Raw genomic sequence first — 9,399 nt, forward strand, 5'->3', positions numbered from 1 at the left:
GGGCTGTGTAGTAGCAGAAGGCTGATGTGAGCTAGCTCTGCCGAGGCATAACGATATACATGAACCCTGGTGCCAGCCACTTCGGTCCCTGGTCAGGAAGTGAGTAATGGACAGATATGTCGGAGATTTCTGTTGCCACGTGCGAGCCCGAGCCGTGCGTGAATTCCCGGCTCGGTTAAACGAGATAACACCGGGCCCCGGGGAACTGGGGTAGGGCTGCCTGCCAAGCTACGGCTGACAGGTACCCTAGGGTATACCCGTTCCCGGTGTCTCGGCCTGCACCTTTACTCACGATGCGCTGGTATACTACTAATTATGGATGTGGGCAATGAATCCCTACCCTACGGGCAAAACACACGAGTAGTAATAAGAGAATCAATCGATGATTTAGACAAAAAACGTCCCCACTCTTCAGAATCTGAAGATGGAGAAGAAAATAATAAGCAAATGAAATTAAGTAATAGTAACACAAACAAACAGTATCTTCCAACGCCACTATTCCTTGTGTTTAAAACACAAAAACGAGAGCGACAATCTGTCCAAAGTGAGTCCCTTTGTGATCAACAAGGCATTAGTCGGAGCAGGCGGTTCGCCGTCATCGGTCAGGAAACTTCGTAACGGAACTATCCTGGTTGAGGCGGTAAACGCTCTACAAGCTCAGAAGTTCCTCTCCATGAAAAATTTTTACGATCAGGTAGAAATTACTGTACAGCCTCATGAATCGCTAAATTCCAGTAAAGGAATAGTTTTCAGTCGCGAGATGCTGTGTTGCTCAGAAGCGGAACTGAAGGAAGAGTTAAAGGATTCTCTCGTCACTGATGTAGTGAGAATAACGAGGGTTGAGAATGGTGTACCAACACCCACACCAGGTCACATTTTGACCTTCGCCCTCCCTCACCCACCAGCCACGATTAGAGCAGGATACCTTTCTCTTCAAGTTAAACCTTACTTCAGAAATCCCCAAAGATGTTTCAGATGCCAGCGTTTCGGACATTCGAGCAAAATATGCACCGGCTTAGAGACTTGTAGCCGATGTGGTCAAAGTGGCCACAATGACAAAGATTGTACAAGCGGAGAAGAGCACTGTGTGAACTGTAAAGGCAAGCACTCTTCAAGCTCTCGCAGTTGCAAGATTTATTTGGAGGAGAAAGAGATATTGAAATTAGTAACACTAGAAAAACTGTCTTTTGGCGACGCCCGTAGGGAGTATAGGAGACGGGTTGGACAAACTCCAAGAAAAGACATCTCCTACTCTCAGGCTGCTTCTGCTCCTCCAGCCCAGCCCGCACAGTGCTCCTCCTGCTCCGCTCTAGAGGGCATGGTACGAGAACTCACTCAACAGGTTGCTGCCTTGGTGCAGCAGTTGAGTGCCAAGGCCTTGCCGCAAACACAAGCGAGTAGTCATACGACTTCTGCCCCCGTAGCAAAGGGACCCCCTAAACAAACAGGAACCATTCCCAGGCCAGTATCTGTGTCTGTGGCACCCGCTAAAGGAAAAGAGCGACCATCTAACCATTCCAAAACGGCGGAGGAAAGAAAGTCTCTCCAAGAGAGACTTAAGACCCAAATCCGAACGAAAGCTCAGGCAAGATCAAAGGGAAGCACTGGTTCACCCCCCACTCCCTGCTCCTCTCAACTTTCCATAGTTGATGAGAATGAGATGGGGGATGACCTTCTGCTTCGATCGGAATTTGAAACAACCCAAGGCACATTTAAACTTAATAAAAATAAAAACAGACAGAAAATTACATACAGTTAAATAAAACATGAACGAATTCAAAATTATCCAGTGGAATATTAATGGTTATCGCGGACATTTGGAAGATGTAAAACATCTTTTACAAAACAAACAACCTCATGTAATTAGCATCCAAGAGACTAAACTCCACCCAGCATGCCAAACCCCCTTGAGGGGATTTGACATCTTTCGGGAAGATTTCCCTCACGACGGGCATGCCTGTGGTGGCGTTGCTCTATTCGTGGATGAATCCCTAGGTGCCTCTGAGGTGCCCCTCCACTCCAATCTCCAATGTCTTTGTGTGTTAATCCAAGTCCCGATTAAACTTTATATATGTACCGTCTACTTTCCACCAATCCCAGTCACCCTCTGTCAAGGTGATCTCGAGGCACTGATCGGCCAGTTACCAAAGCCTTTTCTTCTCCTAGGCGACTTCAATGCCCACCATTCCAGTTGGGGGTCAGACCATTCCACACCAAGGGGAAACTTGGTCGCAAGAGTCCTCGGAGATCACAATATCTTTGTCCTTAATGACGGATCCCCAACTTACCTGTGTCCTAGGACGGGAGGTCGGTCTGCTATAGATTTATCTATATGCATTCCAGAACTTGCTCATAGATTCGATTGGGAGGTCCTCTCCGATACATTCGGGAGTGATCACTTCCCAATTCAGATCAAAATACCTGATTCTTCGTTGAATATCACTAAAAGACCAAAATGGATCCTCGACAAAGGTGACTGGGATAAATTCCAAAAACAATTTACATTACTAGATATAAATACTCCATTGGACATAAATACTGTAGTAGAACTTTTTACAAACTCTATTATAACTGCAGCTCAGGATAGCATTCCAAAGACATCACCCGAACCAAGACAAAAAAATATTCCTTGGTGGACAGAGGAGTGTTCGAGAGCATTGCGAGAGCGAAGACGCGCCCTGCGAAGATTCAACAAACGCCCAACCCAAGAAAATCTTGAAACCTACCGGTTCCATAGGGCAAAAACGCGACGAGTCTTCAGAAATTCCCGAAGAACCTCATGGCAAAATTTCGTGACCACAATATCTCGAACAACTCCTAAGGCCGAAGTATGGAGAAGGTTAAGGTCGGTATGCGGCAAACCCCAACCTTTGCCAATTTTGGGACTCAAGTCGGGCGGAGACGTTGTGACTGATCCCCGGGATGTTGCCGACCTGTTGGCCTCCTCCATATCGGAGGTTTCAAAAAGTTCGTCTTACTGTCCTGAGTTTTTGAGATATAAGCTATATTCTGAACAAACAGACATACTACTCAACAATCCAAATCCATGTCCCTTAAATATAAGGTTTTCCATGCAGGAGTTGGACTCCGCACTGTCATGTACTTCCAACTCTGCTCCTGGTCCGGATGACGTGCACTATGCCATGCTTAGACATTTACCCTCAGAGGGTAAGGGGGCCCTCTTAGCGCTCTACAATAGAGTGTTTGAGGAACAAACTTTCCCGCTAGCTTGGCGTAAATCCCACGTCATCCCCTTATACAAACCGGGACAGGACAAACTATCTCCGTCTAGCTACCGGCCCATCTCGCTTACCAGCTGCCTTTCTAAGGTGTTGGAGCGGATGGTAAACCGTAGACTAATCTGGTTCCTCGAAAAGAACAATCTCCTTTCGAGAGAACAATGCGGCTTTCGCCAAGGACGATCGACGTTGGACCTCATGGTTTCCCTTGAGACAACCATACGTGACGCATTCCTTGAGCGAAAGCAAGTAGTCGCTGTCTTTTTTGATCTGGAAAAGGCATATGACACAGCGTGGCGGAGAGGCATCATTAACACTTTCCAGGCATGGGGAGTGAGTGGTAATATGCTGGCTTTCATTCAGGGGTTCATGTCTGACCGTACATTTCAGGTTAGAATAGGGACAAACCTATCAAGCACAAGCAATCTGGAGAACGGGGTACCACAGGGAAGCGTTTTGAGCTGCACGTTATTCGCCGTCGCCATAAACGGCATAACGGCGTGTGTTCGCCGTCCTGTGCGCTGTTCTTTGTTTGTGGACGACTTTGCCGTTTACGTCCCTGCAAGAAGACTTGCTACGGCGGAGCGTTCCCTGCAGCTAACCATAAGGCGACTGGAGGAATGGAGTAGGCGGACGGGATTTTCGTTCTCTACTTCCAAAACCCAATGTATAACGTTCTCCAGACTAAGAAACTATTTAGAACCGACACTTACCTTGAACAGATCCCGAATAACATCAAGTCGGAATGTGAGATTCTTGGGTCTTACATTTGATTCCCGACTTACATGGATCCCTCACTTAAAATCTCTCAAGGCAAAATGTTTACAAAGGCTAAATATGCTTCGAGTTCTTACTGGGACCAAGTGGGGCGCGGACAGGACATGTATGCTGCGTTTCTACAAAGCTTTTGTCCGTTCGTGCCTTGACTATGGTTCTCAGGTTTATTCTTCTGCCCGGCCAAGCGCGTTAGGAATGCTTGACTCGATTCACCACTCTGCGATCAGGTTGGCTACTGGAGCTTTTCGTTCAAGCCCTACACCTAGCTTATTAGCGGAGGCTAGTGAACCAATGCTGGATATGAGACGCAAGCAACTTGTCATAAATTATTTTTACTCCCTTAAAGCCAAGCCCGAAAATCCGGCATATGAACACGTATTTGAAAGTGACTTGCTCGAAGTCTATGCCAATCGCCCTAACATCTCAGCTCCCCTTGGAGTAAGGGCTAAAGTGCTCCTCTCGGACCTTGGTATCGAGGAGTACCAAGTAAGTCAATGCTACCAGAGTGATATTCCTCCCTGGTTAGTATTAAGTCCCGAAGTTGTCCTGTCACTTCACAAGTACAAGAAAGGAAGCACTTCTAATTTAGTGTTCACGCAGGCTTTCCGGGAACTCTTGAGTGCTCGGGCACCTTGCGACATAATTTACACTGATGGATCTAAGTCTGAGGATGGCACCGGATGTGCGTTCATAACGGCGAGTCGTGAGTATAGATTCTGTCTGCCCTCTGTAGCGTCAGTCTACACGGCAGAACTGACCGCTATTTTTAAAGCATTGAACATCGTCTGCCCCAGGACCAGAAGGCTGGTCATCTGCTCCGACTCGCTTAGTAGTCTGCAAGCAATCAAGGACATGTATCCAAAACATGTCCTTGTGCGCGACATCCGATGTGCCATTCACAGACTTCAAGTCCAAAATATACAGGTTGTTCTGGCGTGGGTGCCCGGTCACGCGGGAATTCCCGGAAATGAGCTTGCCGACAGGGCTGCTGGGAGTGCTCATGAGCTTCCTCCTTTTACTGCTATGGTGGCAGGGTCAGACCTAAAGCCAATGGTGAAGGAGAAGTTAAGACGAGTTTGGGGTGACTCTTGGTCTCGGACGGCGTGTAACAATCTAAGAGCCATAAAACACACAGTAGTTCCCTGGGGGACAGCCATCCGCGAGAACCGCAGAGAGGAAGTAGTGTTGTGTCGGTTGCGAATCGGTCACACGCTGCTGACTCACGGGTACCTCATGAGCCGGGGGGATCCCCCGGAGTGTGCGTGTTGTGGAGTGGCTCTGAGTGTCGAGCATATTTTGGTCGAATGCCGTGATTATACAATGCAGAGACGATCTTGTCAGCTCCCAGCAAGTCTATTCGATCTGTTGGGGGATGATGAGTCAGTCATTGTAAAACTTTTTGAATTCTTAAGAAGAACGAGTCTTATCTCAAAGATTTGATCTGAGCGAGTACCTGTTAAGTTATATACTTTGTCCTTCTATTTATTTGTTATTGTTATTTGTTATTTGTTATTAGTGAGGGTGGGTCCCTTTACAACCTTACCTTCACTAACTTACCTGGTTTTAGCATTAGATTGTTGTTATATTGTTATATTTATATTGTTATTATTTATCTGACATATTTTAATTATTGGGCCCCTTTACAGCCTCTCGGCTATTTTTGTTATTTAGTATTAGTCCTCTGTTCACTGTTGCTGTTTTTCTTATTGTCTTAATGTGATAATTTTCTTTGACAGCGATCCGCTGTCTATTCTTTGTACTGATAACGTGACACCATATTTTAAAGTGTAGGTGTCCGTTAACCATACGGGCATTGATAACCTACGTGTTTTATGCCCTTATAAATATTAAATAAAAAAAAAAAAAAATCCAAGAACGCATGAAACGTAACGACCGCGGTGTTAACTCGCTTGACGAGGCCGCCCGCTAACATGATAATCTGGTACAGCAAACCCACGAACACCGTGGACCTATGTGAAGCGGACAAAGTGTTTGCAGGTCAAAGCGTTCGACCGTGTCTTTGCTCCGGACACTGATCTATTCGAGCGACTGTGGAATCTAGGCACAGGCTCTTGTGCATGTTCTGACTCTTTCGATTTAGATTACGCTTGGCATGAACGTTGGCAATGTAACGATTCAAGTTAGACATTGTTACCTCTTTCTGACAATGCGGATACGGCTTCTTAGGTTCCACAGACGTTTTATCCGATACACACACACTTTAAAATGGCGAGCTATATGTCAACCCCTTATTAATGTGTTGAAGTTTTCACAGTTTTTTTTTTTTTAACATCCGTTACGGGAAGAGGTACTTGCACATGACAGTCATCTCCACTCGCTATCTTGCACTTGACGATATTGTGGTGCCGCGCCATGTGGGACTTGGACACCGTTGCACCACATCTGTCGCACGTCGTAGTTTTCGTAGGGTGCACATCACCAGTGGATCTAGCCATTATCATCTACCTAGTAACCCGGCAATACCACAGTCACTGTAGAGTATGAGTGAGGATCTCAACGTGCAGATGCAATGTGTAACTGATTCTAGGGATTATATAGGCCGAGTCGACGTCATTGCAAGGCGCCGCTCCGTCTGGGGGTCAGGGGTCATCAGGACTTCTGGCGCCGATTGACGTCATTGAGTTTTCCATCGCGCTAAGGCGTTGTGCAACTCGACTCGTCTTAGGGTAAGAACAGAACAAGTGGGTCGCGGTAGAGGTGGAGGTCGCGGTGGATGCTACTAGTTAAGTCGCGGTCGATGTTGACAGCACATGACAAGGAGGTTACCAACGCTGCTCAGTCAAGCTACGACCATTGTCAAGTGAATTCGTTTGATAAAATTTTACTGACTAGATTGTGCTTTTGTTATGCTTTATGAGTCAAGTGATGACAGTGATGAAATGTCAGTTGTCACCAAGTGGTGGCTAATAGGTAATATACCCAACAGATGGTTTCCAGTGCATCCAATAAATTTGATAAGAAGCAGTCTAGGGGAATACCATCATCTTTTTCTCTAACTGAAAAATGACTCGGAACAATTTCATTCTTATATGAGAATGACGCCTGTGACATTCTCGTACTTATTGGAAACAACCGTTCCGTTTTTGGTTTGCTCTGTTTCTCACCACAACTTTCATGGAAATCGAACTGAAGCAGAAGAAAAGTTGGTGGTAACAATCAGGTAACTAATACGTGATATTATAAATATTTGGTTAACTATATTATTTCAAAATTTAACATTGATCATTTGAGTCAATAACATTAATACCTAGTTTGTAAAAATGAGAATAAATTATTATTTGTTTATAAAGTACGCCCCTAGGCTACGGTACTTATTTTATAAGTTATTTACTATTGTAATGCAGTAATTTATAAAATCAGAGTCATACAGTCATTTATTATTATTCAGACTTTTGTGATTTTATTGTTTTGACGAGCTCTTGACAATAATTTTCAAAAGAAAAGAATTTTTATTTTAATCTATTGATTTTTAAAATCAAACGAGGTTTAATATAATTTGTTTATATAGTAATCATGGCTTTTATAGTACACGTTTTTTAAGTTTAGTTAATATTTTAGCTACATTTGGGTTGGCCAATAAGAGTCTTAGTTTATGGTTGATAATGAAACGCTAATTTATAAACCCAAGTTTATTGGTTTGAGACATAGTTTTGATACAGTAAAATTAATTACAACTTATAATACTTTCCACCATCTGCAGCTGTGTTACCAGTCGTGGCGTCTTGGTGACCACTCTCATAAAGTGGATTAAACGAAGTTGAACTTGAAGTTGCGGAATGTTGTGGGGAAAGAGCCATGTATGGAGTACTCGAGGCTGTCATTGGTTGTTGATGTGGGTAGGCCATGACAAAAAGGATCCCTTGAACTTGCATCCGAAAGCGTAATTTATCACGTGGAGACAGTTTTCTTACGTGTGGTAACAGAGAATTAAAGAAACCAATATCCTCATCATTCGGATTTTCGGCTGCTTTATTCTATTTCATTTTCAGTTTCTCTTTTTCTAGTTCCAACAGCTGTTGTCTAATAACAGTTTGAGTTGTTACTCGTTTGATGTATCCAGTCTTTGTCTTTGATACATTTCGGGATTCTGCTACATTAGTCAGGTTTCCTGAGGCTTCATTTGTAGGGTGATTTGGAGCTAGAACTATAGTTTCTAACTGTTCAATCTGGATATCATCCCCATTTCCTTCTTCTTCCCCATCTTCTGATACGATAACACTGCTATCATCGTAGTTAGTGGCAAGATTTCCACTGGATGGTCTAGGAATGAACTGATCAGTTAAAAAAAAGCATTGACTCGAAGTATGGCCAATGAGAGGAGGGCTCATCTGGAGCAGCTGATCCTGACTTCAAGGTCTTCCTTAGCTGCTTCCCAAATTCCTGGCGAAGGGTTTTCCATACATGTGTCAGTTGTTTATCTGAAATAAAGAATAAAAAATATATATTTTTATACACATTTATACTATACATAAATTTATTTATATGTATGTATAGTAAATTGAAAGTGAATTTATTTTGTTTCAGGTATCTAGCAACAGGATGTAGCTTTAAATCCCTTGCATTTTCCGTCCTGGGTATGACGTTAAACTGCCTCTTCCCACCTAACCATTCCCTAATTCCTACCAAATCCCCCTCCAGGGTGTTATTAGTACCCGTCCTCTGACCGTTCCAGTGCATGGCTCGCTGGGAGTGCTTAAGCCGGCACTAGATGCCCTATCTGGTGTCGGTGAGAGCTGATGTGAGCTTGTCTCTGCCGAGGCGTAAGTCATGTACTGGTTCAGAAGCCAGCCACTTCGGTCCTTGGTCAGGAAGTGTTCAGTAGGCAGGGGTGTCGGAGCCCCTGTTGCCACGTGCGAGTCCAAGTTGTGCGCGTATTCCCGACTTGGTAATCGATGGAAACCGGGCCTCGGGGAACTGAGGTAGGGTTGTCCCCCAAGCTACGGTTTGTGGGACACCCGAGGGCATGCCCGCTCCCGGTGAATCGGCCCGCACTACTAAACACGATGCGCTGGTGACCCTATATATGGATATTCAAACCACCCCACCCTTAGGGCAAGAATTCGGAGGAAGAGATCTTAATGATCCAGAGAAAAAACGACAGTTGTCAGATTCTGAAAATGAATCATATATAAAACAAAGGAAAGTGGAAGAAAAAGTAAATGCAGAAAATATGAACGTTCCAACTCCACTATACCTAATCGTGAGTCATAAGGATGAGGGCAAAACTCTAACAAAGGTTAGTCCTTTCCTTATAAACAAAGCTTTTGTTTCCTCAGGCGGTCAGCCTAAATCGGTAAGCAAACTGAGAAATGGAACTATCCTGGTGGAGGCTGCGAATTACATCCAAGCCAGGAAGTTCCTT

The 9,399-nt window shown here is 44.5% G+C and overlaps 1 protein-coding gene across 1 annotated transcript; it reads left to right on the forward strand.

Moving 5' to 3' along the window:
* Window positions 1-760: 760 nt before the first annotated feature.
* On the forward strand, window positions 761-6,649 carry LOC124370647. Its single transcript, XM_046828934.1, has 4 exons — window positions 761-937; window positions 1,259-1,706; window positions 2,578-5,395; window positions 6,565-6,649. The coding sequence occupies exons 1-4, from the start codon at window positions 761-763 to the stop codon at window positions 6,647-6,649; spliced, it is 3,528 nt and encodes a 1,175-aa protein (XP_046684890.1).
* The last annotated feature ends 2,750 nt before the right edge of the window (window positions 6,650-9,399 follow it).

Source organism: Homalodisca vitripennis, unplaced genomic scaffold, assembly GCF_021130785.1.
Source record: "Homalodisca vitripennis isolate AUS2020 unplaced genomic scaffold, UT_GWSS_2.1 ScUCBcl_387;HRSCAF=2268, whole genome shotgun sequence".
NCBI classification, from domain to species: Eukaryota; Metazoa; Arthropoda; class Insecta; order Hemiptera; family Cicadellidae; genus Homalodisca; species Homalodisca vitripennis.